This window comes from Phytophthora infestans, genomic scaffold (assembly GCF_000142945.1).
Source record: "Phytophthora infestans T30-4 supercont1.45 genomic scaffold, whole genome shotgun sequence".
Classification (NCBI taxonomy): Eukaryota; Oomycota; class Peronosporomycetes; order Peronosporales; family Peronosporaceae; genus Phytophthora; species Phytophthora infestans.
This window is the reverse complement of record NW_003303714.1, coordinates 389,746-409,417: the sequence shown is the minus strand read 5'-3', so window position 1 is coordinate 409,417 and position 19,672 is coordinate 389,746. Positions and strand designations below refer to the sequence as shown.

Here is a 19,672-nt window from a genome sequence, read left to right as displayed (position 1 = left end):
GAACGATGTTTCTGTAGTCTTGTGCGGGGTCGAGAAGTTGGCAGTCTCGTCCTCAGCGTCCAATACCATTTCAGTGAACGCAATGGCATCTGCACTAGCGGTGGAAGCTGGGTCCGGGTGGACCATCGGAGCATCCGCAGGGTCACCTTGCTCAATCTGTTCATCTGAAACGCTTTCCGATTCGGTTGGCGTCGTCCTTGGTGCGCTGATTGCTGCACCAAAACTGCCGCTTAAGTCCTCGCTTGGGGTGAATCCTTGTTGCTGTGGTTCGCTGGTGCCACCCTCCCCCCAACCACCGAACGAAGTTTCTGTAGTCTTGTGCGGGGTCGAGAAGTTGGCAGTCTCGTCCTCAGCGTCCAATACCATTTCAGTGAACGCAATGGCATCTGCACTAGCGGTGGAAGCTGGGTCCGGGTGGACCATCGGAGCATCCGCAGGGTCACCTTGCTCAATCTGTTCATCTGAAACGCTTTCCGATTCGGTTGGCGTCGTCCTTGGTGCGCTGATTGCTGCATCAAAACTGCCGCTAAAGTCCTCGCTTGGGGTGAATCCTTGTTGCTGTGGTTCGCTGGTGCCACCCTCCCCCCAGCCACCGAACGAAGTTTCTGTAGTCTTGTGCGGGGTCGAGAAGTTGGCAGTCTCGTCCTCAGCGTCCAATACCATTTCAGTGAACGCAATGGCATCTGCACTAGCGGTGGAAGCTGGGTCCGTGTGGACCATCGGAGCATCCGCAGGGTCACCTTGCTCAATCTGTTCATCTGAAACGCTTTCCGATTCGGTTGGCGTCGTCCTTGGTGCGCTGATTGCTGCATCAAAACTGCCGCTAAAGTCCTCGCTTGGGGTGAATCCTTGTTGCTGTGGTTCGCGGATGCCACCCTCCCCCCAGCCACCAAACGAAGTTTCTCTTATTGTTTCTGAGGCCGTAAAGGCACCGAAAAATGGGCCTTGAGTCGGACTCTGCGTGGGTGGGGCTTGATTGATACTTTTGTATTCCCAGGCAGAGAAAGGTGAAGGTGATTGATCTCGGAATGTATCAACGTTTAATTCGTTGAATGTTGTTGGGATGGACCACGTGCTGTCGCCGGTAGAACGATCTATATATGTCTTGGAATCGCTAAGAGAAGGCAAAACTGTAGCAGCAGCTCCACGCTCACTTGTAGTATCATTCCAACTAAAAACGCCAGATGCTGCACTTCCGATATGATCGCCAAACGGGTCCTCTGTCTTCTCGTTTGCAGTTGTAGCAACGTTCGTCGGTGCTATGGTTTCATCGGATACCCTGAAATCCGAAAAGGGATCATCCAGCACATCTTGAGCTGTACCACCCGAGAACGGGTCTTCACGAAGAGTAAAGAGCTGGTTATGGAATCCATCACCAGACGTAACTCCCTGTTGTCGTGCTTGTCGTGGTGTCTTTTCCGCGAAAGACAAAACCGCGTTTGCGTGTTGAGCAATTGGGTTTTGTCCCTGTGCATGTGCCTCATCACGAATCTGGGCTAGAGCTCGGATACTCATACGCTGCGATGCAGCGGTCTCCAGAAGCGCCTGCTTCGCGAGGCGCAGTATCAGCGCATGACTCCATTCTCCAGACTGAACAGCATGCTTTAGACATCCTTTGCGGTTACTGAGGAACTGCAATGTACATTGCTTGACGACAAGACTGTCTGAAGCGCCAGTGCTAGTAGGTGCGCACTGGTAGTCAAGAACCTCATTGATAGATGAAAAAACGACTTCGCCTAAGGATGCGGGAGCACATTCAGGCAAAGCAGTGTGCCAAATTGCAGTCAGTAAAGCAGCGTGCCACACACAAGGTCGCACTCGAAACCACGCCAGAACAACTCGAAGACACCCTAACAGAAGTGGTTTCTCGACTTGATATCCATACGATTTTAACGTGGTCACACAGCGACGGAATAGTGTCCAGGCGATCGCAGCGCGGCGCTCTGGTTGAATATGACCAAACGGAAGTGTTTCAAGCTGCCAAAAGATACTTGTCCAGTGGCCTCCACTGTCTCCAATTAGCTCAGCACTGCTATAACGAGGAAGTAACCAAACAAAGGCACGAAGAGCTTCACAAGCAACAAATGCATTGCTATGTTCAGTCAGCGAGTGAATGCGTAGCGTAAGCTGGCTCAGATAGGTCGGAATCTCCATCTTCTGCCCTTCTACGGGACCCAAGCGAAGTACGCCAGCGTCTATGTGCTCTGCTACAAACTGCACAGCGCGGCACACTCGATGCAGCGTAACAGTACTGCGTAGTAGTCCCGATGGGTCGAGAGTAGCTGGAAGCAGGGGTAGCAATGCGGTCGCTACTACCTCAAAAATGCACTTCGAACCCCAATTAGGTTGTTTTCGAAAGCTATCCTTCGGCGAAGTTCCTCTCAAAGCCTCCTCCACGGCGACCAAAATAACTGCGGGGGCCACGCCTGCTTTTGTGGTGGTATCATCGGCTATTGCTGTTTGAATAACATCCATAAGATACTCTTCAAGCTGTGCTGAAAGCGCGTTCGAAATAAGGAAGCCTTGTAGGGCAGGGTTCTGATCATGCGACTGCTCTGAAGCTGTTTCGGACAATGTTTGTCCCAGTGTTGAAATGATATTGAAGAGTCCGGAGTCGTTCGGTGCGGTGCTGTTCTGTTGCTGTAATTGGTGAGCTGGCAGCCGGAACATTTGACCGCACAGACGCAGCAGGTATACAGAAGTCATAGAGTCTCCACCGAGCAACGAACGAGGTCGAGCCTCCAGCAGAAATAACTCGATCGCTTTGGCCACGGTTACTGCGCTTGACGGTCGGTCTTCGCTCAGTACTGGTGACATCAAAAGCGACAACAGCGTCTTCGCAGCATGGCGAGACGCTGGGCCCGCCGGTATCATAAATGCAAGCTGCGCTAGCTTGTTCGCCACACATGCTTGTTCTTCTGGTTCCGTATGGAAGCGTACAGCATGGCAAGCTCCTGCCACAGCACCAAACTGCGCAGGCACTGGAGGGGGTAGCCGTTTCCCCTTAGCATCTGCAGAATTTCCAGCATATGCAAGTACTGGTGATTGCTGCAGCAGTGCCGCAGTGTAACTCACCAGATGTTCTCTCTTCTGAAAGACCCGACAGAGCTGTGCGTACACGCGCAACGTAGATCGCTGGCGTGGTAGCAGCAGCCCCGACGGCGTCGTCACGGCCGTCTCCAGTGTCAACAGAAAGTTGGCCAGCACTTGCTCCGCCGCATCTACACTTTGATTCTGGTTTATCTTCTGCGCGTCCGTGGGCCTCGTTGTCATCTCTTTCTGAATCTCGAACTGATCGATTAGCCGAGTCAGGAGGCAGAGTGCAACGCGGGCGATGCGTTGGTGCTCATCCTTAAGCAGTGTGATCTCCTTCTTGTCTTTTAGCTGTGGTAACAGAGTGCACAAGCCGCTGAGCAGCGACAGAGGGATACGCGCGCCTCGTCCTGCCGATGTATAGAAGAAGGTAAGCGCACGCAGCACGTCCGCCATCTTTCGCGATGCGACATCCTTGGTTCCCAGTAGCTTTGCCAGCTCGTTCAGCAGCTGCTGCTCCGACGAGCACTTGTTGCGCAAATATCCGTTCATGTGCGTAATGAGCTATGGCCCTTACCGGTCGCTTCAAGATCTCTTCTTCAAGTATTTTTTAAGCGAAACCCCTCACGCAGTTCCGCCGTTTGTACGGTTTTGACTTGAAAGTACTTTTTACACCGGCTGCAGTATCTTCCTAAGCCTAATAGAGAGAGCATAAAAGTAGCCGCTCCTAAATTAGGAGTCCTAATATTGTCAAAGGCACTCGTTATTTCGCCCGACTGAGGTAACATAGCATCGACTTTTATACGTGTATAAATAGTATAGTACGGTTAAATTGGAGTAAAGGTAGGACACTAGCGCGTTTGCACTCGTCTGCGGACTTATAGCCGTGGGCCCGCCCCTCTCTTCGCTTGCTGCGCTGCGCTCAGGGGGCGCCGCTGCCCTGCCCCGGCCTCTAAGTCCTCAACTCGGCAAGGCGCTGTAATTCCGAGCGAGTGTTGCCAAGACCGTCAACTCCATTTTATGCATGTTGGGGAGTATAATTGTATAGTCGGTTAGCCAATCGGGCGAAATACTCACTGTCATGGCACTCGTTATTTCGCCCGACTGAGGTAACATAGCATCGAATTTTATATGTGTATAGATAGTATAGTACGGTTAAATTGCGCCGCTGCGCGGCCCTGCCCCACCCGGCCTCTCAGTCCTCAACTCGGCAAGGCGCTGTGTTTGGGTGTGACGGGGTCACACAGCACCTTGCGCTAGAGGAAGTTATCTTCCGAGAGTATACAAACTCTCAGTGAACGGGTCCCCTCTTTAATTAAAAAGAGCGAAGTGACTAGATTGTAAACTGAGTATATTTATAGGTAGGTTAAGTTTGGGTTTAATACAAACTATAAGTTACCTATAGAAATGCAATGTCGCTACCAATGATTGGCTTTGAACGACCTTGGTACCTTGTACCAAATATCCCGGAGTATGACGTGTCATACTCCTGAAGTGTGAAGTGTCATACTTCATGTAACCAGGGTACACTTAGGGCTACGTACCCCGCTACATCCTCCCCCACTTAGGTTCGGTTTACCGACCAATCAGAATGAAGAGGTGTTCGTCACAAACTCTCATTCTCAAAGTCGAAAACCATCGACTTGGCCGCGCGAGCGCGGCGGAGGCTCACTTCACAGTTAGAGCTTTGAGCAGCAACCTGTGCGCTCTTCGTCTAGGTCCCCACTTCGACCTTTATCATGCCTCGTGGCACTGCAAAGAGCGGTGCTAAGACACGCTCCAAGGCAGCTGCCGGTAAGGCGCAAGCCAAGAGCACTAAGCCTCACGGCAAAGGCTCTGCACTCAAGGAGGCTACTCAGGTGGCCTCCGAGGCGATCGGTTCCTCGTGTGACGTGGCTGGAGACAAGCGCGCAAGCAAGCGCCGCAGTCCGTCGCCCTCGTTTTCAGACAATCGTCCGAACCCTCGGTTCGTGGAACGTGAGTTCAACTCGGGCAGTAAGGACGATGCCGAGTCCGAGAGCACTCATGATGCTCCTGCGGGCTCTGTGGGAGGGCACATCCCAGTGCCCAGTGAGCACAAAGATGACAGCGTGCAGTCGCCCTCTGGTGATCACGGTGATCACAGTCCCAGGACCTCTGTGCGCTCTGAGAGTCCGGATGTCAAGGCTAAGGGCGCTCCCAAAGCCGGTGGCGATGAGGAAGAGAATCCTCGCAAACGTCTCTCGCTTGCCGAGGGTCTTGCGCGTGCTAAGGCCTCAAAAGCCGAAGGCGCCAAGCCCTCAAAGAAGCGTACAGCCTCTAAGTCTCCACTCCGCGAGGAGAAGGAGACTCGACGCTCCTATCAGAGTCTCTTCGACTCCTCGGATGAAGAGGAGGAGAAGGAGGAAGAAGAGGAGGAGGAGGGTGCTATTGTTGAGCCCCGGGAGGTCTCGAATGACCTCGACCAGCAGCAGAAGGAGTTCCAAGCTGCCCAGCGTGTGCGTGGGGGTTCGGTGGCGGCACCCGTCAGCCAGGAAGCTGCCATCAACTCAAGAGGGTATTGGCCTCCCGAGGAGAGCTCTGGGGCTGACCTCTTCTTAGAGGTCCTCGTCGCTCCTCGTGGCCTTGTGGGCGGCCACACTTCTAGGGGCATCTATGAACGAGCCCTTGCTCAGAAAGAACAGTTGTTCGTCGACAACTTGGAGGCTGCTCGGTGTGTGCTTCTCGCGCCACACCGCATTCCCCTTAAGGACTTCACGACTTGTCGTAAGAAGCCCGAGACCCGGGGTGGTCTCTATCCTGTTTGGAGATACCCCTGGGTTATGCCCGAGAGCTGTCCCACGTGGAGTTCTTGTGAGGACATGTTCTGGGCGTGGGTGGAGACTCTTAAGTACTCACCCACAGAGTTACGGGAACTCCATGAAGATCAGCAGCTGTCCCACATCCTGGACCAGCGTGATCTTCGTGTGAGGTTTGCCCACTTGATCAGCAAGCGTATGCTGCCAAGGGACATCCTGAAGCGCGCGGCTTCTAGCGCTCACGATGAGCGCGGGTACGGAATGTATTCATCGTCCGTACCCCGTTCGGGCAAGAAGCCCCGGACTACTTATGAAGCTGCCGCCGCTTCTGTTCCCAGATTGCGACAGCCTTCGGGCAGTCAATCGGGAGCCGTTTAATTTGCTCCCACGAGTTCTCAGTGTGGGCATAACCCCTCCACTTCACGAGGAGCTGTCGCTTACCGCGACGCCGTCGCTCCTGGAGGATCCGCTCCACGTGGAATTGAACTTCTCCATTCCGATCGAGCAGGGGCGGAGGTGCCCTCGTACGAGTACGAGTACTCGGCGCCTCCCGAGAGCCACTCTCGTCCGAGTGCATCGACTGCGGGTCCGACACAGGACCCTGAGGTTGACCGCCTCCGTCAACGTGTCCTCGTGCTTGAGATTGCACTTGGCCTTGGGACTGGCGGTAATGCTGCCGCCCAGGCCGGGAATCAGGGCGAGCTCGCTCGTCTTGCGGGTCGGCTGGACCTGGTGGAGCGAGAGGTCGCGAGCCTGCACCTGCGGGTGGATCGCCGGGCCTCTTCGTCCGATCTGGACGAGGCCTTTCGAATGACCCGACGGATCGAGGCTTTGTTGCCACGTCCGGAGCCGCCTGCGGCACACTCCCAGACGTTCGCGTATGGTGCGTACCCGGCGTACTCGGCGTATGGCGCCGGGGTCCGCTCGTATGGAGCCCCTCCGGCGTACGGTCTTGACCGCAGCCTTGCCGTTCCGACCGAGGCTTTGGTGCCTGCTCCGACGCCCTCGTCGACGACCGTGACCGGCCCTCGCTTCGAGGAGCTGGGTCAAGGGGGGACTGCGAGTCAGCAACCCCCTGCGTGTCAAAGTACCGCTTAAGACGTCCGACATAGAACGTCGGGTGCGTCGTCATTGACTTTGGAAGGTCGATGGTGTACGACGCACCATGTCTGGCCAGGACTGCAAAAGGTCCGATGAAGCGATGCTTCAGTTTGTTGCTGCCGACAGAGCTGACAGTGTCAAGAGGTAGGTTCCTCGTGTCTAGCAACACTAAGTCCCCAACCTCAAATATACTTAAGTTTCCTCTTCCTTGTTTGTCTGAGTACTCCTTTTGTTTATCTTGGGCCGCTGCCATGGTATCGCGGACCCTGCTGACAATGTTCAGCTTGGTATCCATAAAGGATTCCACCTGTTTCCGCAGCGAAACTGGTCTCACATCCGAGACCTGGGAGGAAAGGGCTTTCCGAGCCACTCCCCCACTTAGAATAGAGGAGTCAGTGTCTCCTCGAAGAGTGAGAGGCACTCTGGGATGGCGGAAGCCGTTCAAGTAGAACGGCGTGAACCCCGTGGACGCGTGCACCGCGTTGTTGAGCGCAAACTCAACAACTGGAAGCTGCGTCGACCACGTACGTGGTGCTGCCGCGCACACACTGCGCAGAGTGTCCTCGAGCACTCGATTGACGCGCTCTGTTTGGCCGTCTGCCTGCGGATGGTTCGCAGTGGACATCTGCAGACGAGTTCCCAGTAAAGGGAACAGCGTTTTCCAAAACGCAGCAGTGAACCGTGGGTCTCGGTCCCAGACAATCGTCTCTGGGAGACCGTGATAGCGGAACACGCCATCGACGAGCAACCTTGCGGTTTGTTCGCCTGTAACAGTGGCGGGAACTGGAGCAAAATGTACTATCTTGCTCAGCCGACACACGAACACCAAAATTCCGGTGTTGCCGTGTCCGTCGGCGGGAAGTCCAAAGATGAAGTCAAGACTCATCGACTTCCAACAATCAGCCGGTACGGGCAGGCTCTGTAGTGGAGCCGAAGAGTGCCCTGCGGGTTTGACCCGCTGACATGTTTCACATGTCTTGACGTACCGGGCGACCCACTTGTACATGTGGGTCCACCAGAAGGACTGAGAGACCGACAGAAAGGTCTTCTCGCGGCCCAAGTGGCCGCTGGAGGGCGCGTCATGCGCCTCCGCGAGGATGTCGAGCTTCAGAACCTCGTCGTTGGGTACGACCACCCGTGGAGGATCAGTGGGCTCCACCCGATAATAGAGGAGGCCCTCCTTCAACTCATATCGGTGGAGCCGTGAGCGCTGTCGCGACGAGAGCCAGTCGGACTTCGCGCTCGTTCCGGCCTTAAAGAACTTAACGATAGGCGCGACAGCCTCATCGTCCCGATACGCCATGCGTATCCGATCATATAGATCCGTTGTCACCCGCATGATGTGGGCCAACTCATAGTCGGGACGCCGAGAGAGGGCGTCCGCAAGCACGTTGAGCTTGCCCGGCTTGTATTCGACGCGGAAGCTGTATTCCGCGAAGAAGGACAGCCACCTCGCCATCCGTTGGGAGAGGTGAGGCGAGTTAGTCGCCGTCCTCAAGGACGCGTGGTCTGTGTAGATCACAAAGGGTCTAGAGCCCAGAAGGTGAACACGAAACTTCACAAGGGCATATTTCATTGCCAGGAGCTCCTTGTCATGGACAGGGTAGTTCCGCTCGGCGGCTTTGAGCTGCCTGGACTGGAACGAGATGACTCGTTCGTGTCCAGCCGTGTCGGCCTGCAGCAATGCACATCCGATGGCGTAATCGGAGGCATCGCAGACGACGCTAAACGGATTCGTCTCGTCCGGCAGGGCCAGGACAGGGGCCTCTTGGAGACTGGCCTTGATGCTGTCAAAAGTATCCTGGTGCTCTTGCTCCCAGCGCCAGTCGACGTCCTTCTGAAGGAGACTCGACAAGGGCTTAGCGAAGCCCGCGTACCCTGCGCTGTACTTGTGAAGGTAGTTGGCCAAGCCCAATCACTTTCGAATATCCTTCTGGGATCGGGGCGTCGGCCATGCTGCTATGGTCTTGACCTTGTCTGGGTCAGCCCGAACGCCCACGTTGCTTACGAAGCAACCGAGAACTTTGATCTCTGGTGACGCGAAAACGCACTTGTCGATGTTGGCGTAGAGCTTGTTCGCTCGCATCACGTCCAACACTCGACGGAGGTGTCCTAGATGCACCTACATGGCCGTCTTGCCTCCCTCGGCACGGCTATGGACGAAAATGTCGTCGAAGTACAGGTACGCAAAGGGCGGAACAATTGCGTCACCAGGCGATTGAACGTCGCCGGGGCGTTAGACTAGCCCTGCGGCATGACGAGCCACTCCCAAAGCATGCCGCTTGGAGTGCTTACCGCGGTGAGCGGGATGTCACTCTCTCGCATCAGGATTTGGTAGTATCCGTCTTCCAAATCCAGCGCACTGTACAGTACGCTCCCGGCCATGTTGTTCAACAACACATCCTTTCGTGAGATCGGTGTTTGGGCCGGCACCGTTGCGTTGTTCAGCTTGTTATAAGCGTGAACCAGACGCCACTTTCCGTTCGGCTTACGAACGCAGGACGTCGGCGTCGAGTGCGCGGATTTCGACTCCCGCACCATGCCTGCCTTCGCTTTCGCGGCGAAGAAGGCATCAATGACCTCGCACTGTTCGCGCGGGAAAGGCCATTGCCTCGTGACACAATACTTTGTGCCGGGCACGAGATCAATCTCGTGCCGTACGCCTCGATCCGGTGGGAGTTGGGTCGGTGGGTGTTTGTTCACCACGTCCGCGTACTCCGTCACCAAAAAATACACCGGATCCTTGGGGTTCTTGAGAATCTCAGAACCCAAGCGCGTCTGACGCTGCTTGTTCATGTCTTCCAGAACGCTCTCGTCCAAGACAGAGGAGGAGTTCAGCTCCTCCTGAGTGGTCTCAGGTCTCATGAGTACCATCTCAGCAATCTCTCCAGCCTTGAGGTTGGTCAGGAAAGACTCAGCCGTCATTTCCTCGAGGTGCAGTATCCTTGCAACCTCTGGCAACGGTTCCAAGTGGACAATAGATGTCTTGACGGGTAAACCTGTCTCGCCATCGAAGATGTGATAACACTCTTCCACCGGCCTTGTCGGAGGAGCCCGGGCCCTGGACTCCGAGTCGCTTGAAGCGACGTCGTTCGGAACGAAGTTCGGATCCGACTTGAGGCGGCGGCGGCGTCTTTGCCGACGGCGTCTGTGACGGGGAGCTGTGCTGCCCACGTCTAGGAAAGTCGTCGCTACGACATCCGAGGCACTCGTGGCCTCGTGTGGTACTGTTGTAACCACACAGGAAGCGTGTTCAACGCCTTCCTCTTCAGTTAAGGTCTGGGCGACCGCGTGTGGCACTGTGTTACCCACACAGGAAGCGTGTTCAACGCCTTCCTCTTCAGTTAAGGTCTGGGCGACCGCGTGTGGTACTGTGTTACCCACACAGGAAGCGTATCCGACGTCTTCCTCTTCAGTTATGGTCTGGGCGACCGTGAGTGGAGCTCTGTTACCCACTCTGAACACGCTGTTCTCAGTGTTCATGACAGCTGCAGCTGTCTGCGGAACTAAGTTACCCGCCTGTGGACCTAAGTTACCCACTTGGCCGGCGCCTCTTCTGGGCGCGGCCACCATCAAAACATCCTCGGAGTCGTCATATACGTCGACGACTCCCAAGCATCTGCCGGATGCTTTGGTACCCTGGCAGCCCTCGCGGGCGCCCCGGGTCCTGACAGAGGTGGAAACATGACTCAGACTCACCAATGCTCTGTCGGACTGCGCAGGGCGGCTGGCACCGATTGCCTTGCCTCGCCAGTCGATCCAGGGCTCGTGCTTCTCAAGCCAGGGCATGCCCAGGATCATATCATATGGATCCATATCGAGAACAGTGAGCTGTTCGAGGCTGTCAAAGTCCTCATACTTGACAGCCAGATCCACTTGGACGTTGGGGACAGTGACGACCTTCCCGTCGGCCAGTCGCACTGACACCGTCCCGTTGCCCTTGCTTTCTCTCAAAGCATCGGACAACTTGTTGCTGTTACGAGCAACCGTCTGGCGGCGTGCGAAATTCTTCGACGCCCCAGAGTCAATCAAGATTCTAAAGGGATGATCGTATTCCCGTACACATCCGTGTACTACGAGCAACCCGCCGCTGCTCTTCGCCGATTCGAGAGTGCGAAGCCTCTCAGGGGTTAGGTACCGTGGTACGCGCCACCCGCGCACCCATCACGAAGACTTAGTTCTTCCCCAGTAGGGCGCCCCGCCCCTACTGGTTCCCTGCGTTCCCCTGTCTTCGGGATCCTGGCTTTTGCCAGCGACCCTTGAGGACGGGCTTGGGGAAGGACCGTCTGCGGAGTCTTTCCGCGGGGCAGTCGCGCTTGAAGTGGCCCATCTTCCCACAGCCGAAGCAGCGGATTTCACGCTGTTCGGCGGACCCGAGTTCCATGTGAACTGGTCCGTTGGGGCTTGTTCGACCGGGAGCCGACAAGGAACTCCCAGGCCACGCTGAGGCCGGCGTACGCGCCTGGCGATGGCTGTACTCTTCTTGAAGAGCCACTTGAATCGCCTCTTCAAGGGTGCTTGACTGCACCCGGAACAGCTGAGTGCGTGCGGGGCCCACTCGAAGGCCGTCCATGAACACAGTCATCTTGATGTGTTCGTTGAGTGGGTTTCCCACTAAGGACACCGTGAGCTCCCGTATCTCTTGCACATACTCGTGCAGCTCGCGCCTTCCTTGTTTACACGCGAGGAAGCGCGAACGCTGGCGGTACTCGTAGTTCGCCGGGAGGAACGCGGCTCGGAGCTGTTCGCACAGCTGAGCCCAGGATGTGAAACATCCAGGGGATGTTGCTTCCCGAGTGTACACCCAACTCTTAGCACGACCGCTAAGGTTGGAGAGTGCAAAAGCAACACGCAGTTGCTCGGTCAAGATCAGAGCCGCGTCCATCGCGAGCTCTACTTCTCGGACCCAGAAGTGAAGGTTCTCGCCTTCCTTCCCTTCATACGGCTTAACCTTCAGCCGTATTGGCTTCGGGTGAAGCGGATTTGCTTCTGCCGCCGGAGCCTGCAGGTTCTCCCGCACATGCGCGATGAGGCCCTGCTCGTACGCGTCAAATGCATTGACGCGCTCGAGCTGCTCAGCCGGTGTTGACACCACCAGGCTCTGCAGGGCCTCCATCCCGAAGATACCTGCCATCTTCCGAACCGACTCGAACTGAGAGTCGTTCAAATGGGAGAAGTCGTTCCTATCCATGGCAACGAACTTCGGAGAGGTTCAGGTAGTCTACCCGCGGTGGCGTGGATTGACTACAAGTGCTACCAAGCGTGACGGGGTCACACAGCACCTTGCGCTAGAGGAAGTTATCTTCCGAGAGTATACAAACTCTCAGTGAACGGCAGTTCACAGGTCCCCTCTTTAATTAAAGAGAGCGAAGTGACCTGAATAAGGTAGATTGTAAACTGAGTATATTTATAGGTAGGTTAAGTTTTGGTTTAATACAAACTATAAGCTACCTATAGAAATGCAATGTCGTTTGACCAATGATTGGCTTTGAACGACCTTGGTACCTTGTACCAAATATCCCGGAGTATGACGTGTCATACTCCTGAAGTGTGAAGTGTCACACTTCATGTAACCAGGGTACACTTAGGGCTACGTACCCCGTTACATTGGGATTGAAAATTAATTCCGAGCGAGTGTTGCCAAGACCGTCAACTAAGTCCATTTTATGCCTGTTGGGGAGTATAATTGTATAGTCGGTTAGCCAATCGGGCGAATACTCACTGTCATTGTCAAAAGTGTCCCGCCAAATCGGGTCTTGATGATTTGGCGGGCATCTGGATACACCCCTGGACACAAATTTACGGCCACCTCGTCGAGTGTCCATAACTCAGTCAGTTTTTTTTTTGACGGTGCGGTTTTCACACAAGTTGCAAAACATGCTTCAAAATAGCAAGGATGTGCTAACGCTCGCGTTTTTGCACTTTATAGGGAGGCTCACATACAAAAAAGAGATTTGTCAAGCTGGACACAATTTACGGCCACCATCGGCCCAATACAAAAACCTTTATAAAATAAAACATGTGTCATTTTGGCTGACTAGAAATTTGTATGGGCTGAGTTTTGTGGGCGATTAAATGGACACTAGGGATCGAGAGCTCAAAGTAGTTGCATGGGGGTGTACAGAACAGTATTATATGTAGTGTGTTGCACTCGCACCTCTGCACGATCGATATTGATGATAAATTTTTAGCTAGTGTCTATGGACCCATCCGCATTTTTTTTTAATATAGCAGATCATATGGAGAACACCGTGTAGTCGTCGCGATCTTACATTTAAAAGTTCATTTAAAGAAATGGCCATTTATAGAAGACGGCTACATGTAGCTACATGTAGCCATCTTGGTGCTTTATGACCTGGATTCTCACTACACAACTCACGGTAATTAGTCTGACTGGAAGAAAGGGTTCGGCTATCGATGTTTCACGCTATTTGATGAAATAACGTGGTGTGCATCGAAGTATAATCAATCAGCTGCATCTGTTCAAGGGGTCTGCGCCGACTATCGTCAATGACTTTAACATTGCTTGTTTATGCTCTGTATCCCTTTCACACTAATGAGGAAAATACGAAAGCTCAATGTAGCACCCGAGTGCTGTCGATGCTAGAATAGGTGGGTTTGACGGGGTCACACAGCACCTTGCGCTAGAGAGAGCTGGCTTCCGAGAGCTTACAAACTCTCAGTGAGCAGTTGTTCACAGGTCCCTTTGTCTACCGGTAAGGGCGCGAAGTGACATATTTAAGGTAAGCTGTAAACTGAATATATTTATAGGAAGGCTAAGCTTGGGCTAAAAATACAAACTATAAGTCACCTTTTGTAAAGCAATGTCATCAGCAAATGGTTGGCCTCGGACGACCCTGGTACCATGTGACGTGTCCCACCTCATGTTACTAGGGGCTCTGTACTCCAGGAGGCTACTTAAGTGATCTGGTGGCGCGGCAAGCGTGCAAGCAAGCGCCGCAGTCCGTCACATTCGGTCTCTCCAGACAACCGTCCAAACCCGCGGTTCGCTGAACGTGATTTCAATTCAGGCAGTGAGGACGAGGCCGAGTCCGGGAGCACTCACGATGCTCCTGTGGGCTCAGGAGGAGGGCACACTCCAGTGCCCAGCGAGCACGACGACGACAGCGTGCACTCGCTCGCTAGTGCTCATGGTGGTCACAGCTCCAGGACGTATATGCGCTCTGAGAGTCCTTCCGTCAAGGCTAAGGGCTCTCCCAAAGATGGCGACGACGAGGAGGAGAAACCTCTCAAACGTCTCTCACTCGCTGAGGGTCTTGCGCATGCTAATACCGCCAAAGCCGAAGACGCCAAGCCCTCTAAGAAGCGCACGGCTTCGAAGTCTCTATTCCGCGAGTAGAAGGAGACTGGGTACTCCTATCGGAATCTCTTTGGTTCTTCGGATGAAGAGGAAGAGGAGGGTGCCATCGATGCGCTCCGGGAGATCTCGAACTCCACTTACATGAGTAGGTAGATATTTTTTTAGTTATTACATAAGTAGGTAAAGTGACACACGGGTAGCGTGTGCCAAGGTGTCATCATCTGATTGGTCGATAGTGAGGAGCCAGACTCACGTATTGCCCAATCAGGTGTAGACATGTGTTTGAGTGGTTCACACGAGGCCAGGGGTAGCCGTCCTGGTTCTAATTAAATCAGTGCTGAATTTGACACAAACCTAAGATTTGGTTTTACTATTGCGAGCTTCCTCCACACTATAGTGTAAGCTAGTGACGGTAATTCTTACCCCGTTACACCTGGTAGCACTTGGTAGTCCTTCCAACGACCAAGGCCAAGCTCAGATCTCCGGGCCGACCCTGGAGCATGCTGCATTCCCCCATCTCACTCGCGTGGAGTGGGAAGCGCTTCATCGACTCGTGGCGGTGTCCGGAGATGCCGCTGTCGCATCGCTGCTGAGCTCAGCGACGCCCGACCAGCAACGTCTTGCAGCACAAGAGCTCATGGAACGCGAGCTCGCCGATGCGAATCGGCGGGTGTCAACTCCCTCGCGTCCATCCCAGAATGACGTCGTTAAGCTGGAGACATCTACGTATTCTGGCGCCGGCGAAAATCGGCTCCCGCTAAACCAGTGGTTCCGCGAGATCGACATCGCTATCGTCTCGCGACTCATCGAGGCGTCATCCGCCAAGGTGAACTTCCTCCTCTCCCGGTTAGCCGGGAAGGCCACAGAATGGACCCTTCGCAAGCTGCTTGTCGACCCCGAGGCTTTCCCAACTCTGGAAACTCTCCAAAGCAACTTGCGCCTCGCGTTCGAGCCCCCCCCCCCGCAAGATGCGTCTTGCGTTCGTGCAGAGTTCTTTGCTCTTCGGCAAGGGAATATGTCCATGCGTGATTACGTCCAGAAGACGCGACATCTAGCATCATGCATCGTGACCAAGCCAATCGACATGGCCTCGCTAGTCCACGTATTCGTGTTCGGCATGCGCGAGGGTATGACCCGTTACTGCCTTGCCAGAGCTGAACCCTCCTCTCTCAAGGAGGCATTTGCACTCGCGATTCGCGAGAATTACATGGTCGCTGCATCGTACACCGCAGCCATACCTGCGGAAGCCCGAGAGTCAACCCTCGAGCCCATGGAGATCGACGCCATCAACACGTTGAGCGATCGACGTCGAGGGTCCTACCGCGGAAGCGCTGGGCGAAGCAATCGTTCCCTCATTTTCTTTCGCTGTGGGAAGAAAGGTCACCGCGCGGTGGAGTGCCGCGTGCCAGCTTCCGTCGTTGCGCACGGAACATTCCTCGGTCGCTCATTCAGAAACGACCAGGACCAGTAGGTGCGGGCGCCCTACTGGCTTTAACGAAGGAACGGGCCCTCCGGTGGCAGCCCAACCTTCGAGCCCTCCCGTGCTCCAAGCACACACCAATGCCACCACTACGCCGGGTGACTCGAGACTGATCATCGTCAGCCTCCACGTCAACGATGCCCGGCGACCACTGCGCGCGCTCCTTGACTTAGGAGCGACCAACAACTTCTTTCGCGCGCCGTGTTTGTCGGCCCTACCCAAGAACGTCCGCGTCCGGAATGATCCGGGCGAGATTAAAGTCAAACTCGCAGATGGTAAGGCTCGCCGCGTTGCGCGGCGTGACGTGTCCTTGTCGTACATGTTCGACGGCTTCCGTAGCAAGAACGACTTCTTGGTGATCGAGATGAATTATGCGTTTGACTGCATCCTGGGCATTTCTTGGCTTGCGCGATATCAGCCAGAGATTGACTGGCTGGCCCAATCGGTCAAGCGTCGACGTGGATTCGACGTGAGCGAGGTCTTCACACACCTCTTGGTGGCGCCAAGAGACTGGCCCCACGTCACAGTCATGGACAAAACAGCAACGACGCAGGCAGTGCACAGAGCGAGATGGCCCTCTCTGCATGGCTTGTGCTACGTTGTTGGACGAAGAGCCCTCGCAGTGTCGCGAGGTGGATGATGAAGTGGTCGAGCAGAGGCTTCCACAATACAAGACGGTGGTCGAGCAGAGGCTCCTACAATACAAGACGGTGGTCGAGCAGCGGCTCCCACAACACGAGGGGCTCCCACACAACGAGACGGCGGTAGAGCAGAGGTTCCCGCCGAACGATTCGGCGGTCGAGAAGATTGGGCTCCCGTCAAACGAGGCCGCGGTTTACCAGGGGCTCCCGCGTGTTCCCGACCCGGTCGAGTACGGTCTCCCGCGCCTAGAGGAGGGTGATGCATCGTCAGGTAGCAGTGAGTCAGACTCGAGGGTGAGCTCGAGGAAGCCAAAGAAGAAGTCGAAGAGACGACGCCTGAAGCCTCGTCGAGACTCCACGACCAGCGATAGCCCGCCGATGGAATCGGTCTGCGCGCTCGAGAACGTGGAAGGAGGCCCGAGTCGGTCGTGCACTATCAAAGCTGCGAGTCTGCCGTGCGAAGCGGCGACGATCACACGCCTCCCAGGCTTGTCCCGGAAGAACTTTCTTCGGGACCTCAAAACTGGAGACGTCGAGCAAGTGTGCTTGGTCACCGAGGCTGTCTCGGTGGATGAGTTAGCAGATGCAGTCGCAACGGATAGTGAACGTTCACGGCCGCAAGGTGCTGAACCTAAGTCTGCTCGTGAGGAACGATTCCAAACGCAGTCATGGGAGGCCTTGCGGGAGTCAGAGAATCCCGTATACAACACCGCCTGCGAGTACGTCGACGTCTTCCCGGATGAGATCCCCGCCGAGCTCCCGGCGAATCGTGGGGTTCAGCACGAGATCGACCTCGCGCCAGGTACGAAGTACTGCGTCACCAGACAATGGCCACTTCACCGTGATCAAGTGAAAGCGATCGATGAATTCTTCGAGGGCCGCCGAAAGGCGGGTCACGCGCGCGAGAGTTCCTCGCCCAATTCAAGTCCAACGTTCTGTGTGAAGAAAGCTACAGGGGGGTGGCGCATTGTTCACGCATTCAGCGAATTGAATGATGCCACCATCCCCGCGCAGACTCCGATTCCTCGGAAGGACATGATACTGGACTCCATGGTTGGTAGCGTTATCTACAGCGCCATCGACCTGACCGATGGATTCTATCAGATCCTGATGAGAGCATGTGATGTACCTCTCACCGCCGTAAGTACACCGAGCGATATGCTCTGGAAGTGGCTCGTGATGCCACAGGGTCTGAAGAACGCGCATGCCACCTTCAATCGCATGGTTTCTCATGTGCTTCGTCCGCTCCGAGACTTCGCGCCGGGTTACTTCGACGATATCTTCGTGCACAGGCGCGCTGAGGGCAACCTGGAAGTACATCTGAAACACCTGAGGCAAGTATTCCAGGTGATGCGAGAGAACAAGCTCTACGCAAACCTGAAAAGATGTGTTTTCTGTGCACCGGAGATTCCGGTGTTGGGATGCTACGTGAGCAAGAGCGGTGTGCGCGCAGATCCCGAGAAGGTCTCGCCCATCTGTGCTTGGCCAACGCCTACAAGGCCCACTGAGTTGCGTCAGCGGCTTGGCATGGCCAATTACTTGCACAAGTAAACGAAGAGTTACGCTGGGCTGATCCAGCCGCTGTCCTCGCTGCTGAAGAAGAACGTGATCTAGGAAAGGAAATCGAACCCCCAAGCTGCATTCGACTGGATGAAGAGGAGCTTGGCGTCTGCGCCGATCCTGAAGCTTGCTGATGACTCGAAGCCATTTCACGTCGTCTGCGACGCAAGCGATTTTGCCATCGGTTGTGCGCTGATGCAGTTCGCTGATGGCGAACATGAACGCGTTATCAGCTATCAGTCGCGACAGCTGAAGCCAGCCGAGAAGAACTACCCAGTCCACGACAAGGAGCTCCTGGCAATGCGGCACGCTCTGATCAAATTCAGAGTGTACTTGCTCGGTGAACAGTCGTTTGTGGTTTACACTGATCACGCATCGCTGCGGACAGCAATGAAGAGCCCTCACTTGTCGCAACGAATAACCCATTGGCTGTCCTTCTTCTCCGAGTACAGCTTCGTTGTTCACTACATGCCGGGCAAGAAAAAAAGTTTTGCCGACGCGCTGTCTCGGCGTCCGGACTACGATCTCCGTGAAGCGCTAGGACATCAGGTGGCTGATGAGGACGACGACGAATGTGCGGTCTGCGTGTCGTCAGGCATCAACTTGACGCTGACCACGCCCACGCCCCCGCTGGGCGACGAGATTGGTACAGCGTACGATGATGATCCTATATACGGTGCCATCATGAAGCACCTGCGCGCTCCTAGTAGTGACACGCTTAGTGCCCTGTCAAAGACCACGCGTAATCAGTTAGATCGATATCGACCGGACGGCAATCTGCTGAAGTACAGCATCGACAGGGTCGATGAACCTCGAGTCGTCGTTCCAAACGACGCTGATCTACGTGCGCGCATAATCCACAAGTACCATGACGCCCCGACCGGAGGACATCTCGGTCGCGAGAAGACGTACGCGGCTCTGTCGAGAGACTTCTATTGGCCGCACATATACAAGTGGGTACGCAAGTGGTTCCGCACATGTGAAACTTGCCAGCGAGTCAGACCGTCTTCGACGTCTCAGGCCCCATTGCGCCCTTTTCCGGTCGCCACGGAAGCCTGGCGCTCCATTTCGATGGACTTCATCTTCGGTCTTCCGCCCGATACAGCCGGGCGCACGGTTGTACTTGTATTCGTCGATCGTTTCAGCAAGATAGTTCATCTCGTTTCTGTGGCAGCCCCGGTCACCGCGGAAGAGTCCGCGGCCCACTTCGGCGACGTGAGTTTTCGTCACCACGGCCTGCCGGAGTCGATCGTGTCCGACCGCGACCCACGGCCTACATCCGCGTTCTGGTCACGCCTCTTCGAGCGCTTGGGAACTAAACCGCTGATGTCGACCGCGGTGCATCCGGAGACGGATAACAAACAAAACGCGTTAGCCGAGTCCTTGAAGACGTTCTCCGCAACTACGCGACTTCGTACACGAGCTGGAGCTCGTTCCTGCCGCTAGCCGAATTTGCACTCAGGAACGCCGAGCACTCCTCGACGGGCATGACGCCGTTCTTTGTGAACAACGCTTGGCACCCACGTGTTCCGGCACTTCTCGCCGTAGGCCACCCCACAGATGCTGGCGGCTCCACCCTTGGTGGGGGAGAACCTCCTTCGGTCGACATGGATGCTGAAGCTGCGGTCAGTCCTGCGGACAGCGAGTCCGTGTCGTGGTCATCTTCAGTACGTGAACCGGTGTCTCAGCGCGCACTAGTAATCTCACCGGTGATAACAGGCCTGCCGGCGCACTCGACTTCAGGGTTATCTTCGGGTGT

General features: G+C 55.2%; 1 protein-coding gene across 1 annotated transcript; it reads right to left on the bottom strand.

Moving 5' to 3' along the window:
• Window positions 1-1,511: 1,511 nt before the first annotated feature.
• On the bottom strand, window positions 1,512-3,585 carry PITG_16298 (uncharacterized protein; the record flags this gene model as incomplete). Its single annotated transcript, XM_002897318.1, has 3 exons — window positions 1,512-1,545; window positions 1,592-2,555; window positions 2,676-3,585. The coding sequence occupies 3 exons, from the start codon at window positions 3,583-3,585 to the stop codon at window positions 1,512-1,514; spliced, it is 1,908 nt and encodes a 635-aa protein (XP_002897364.1).
• Between the last annotated feature and the right edge of the window lie 16,087 nt (window positions 3,586-19,672).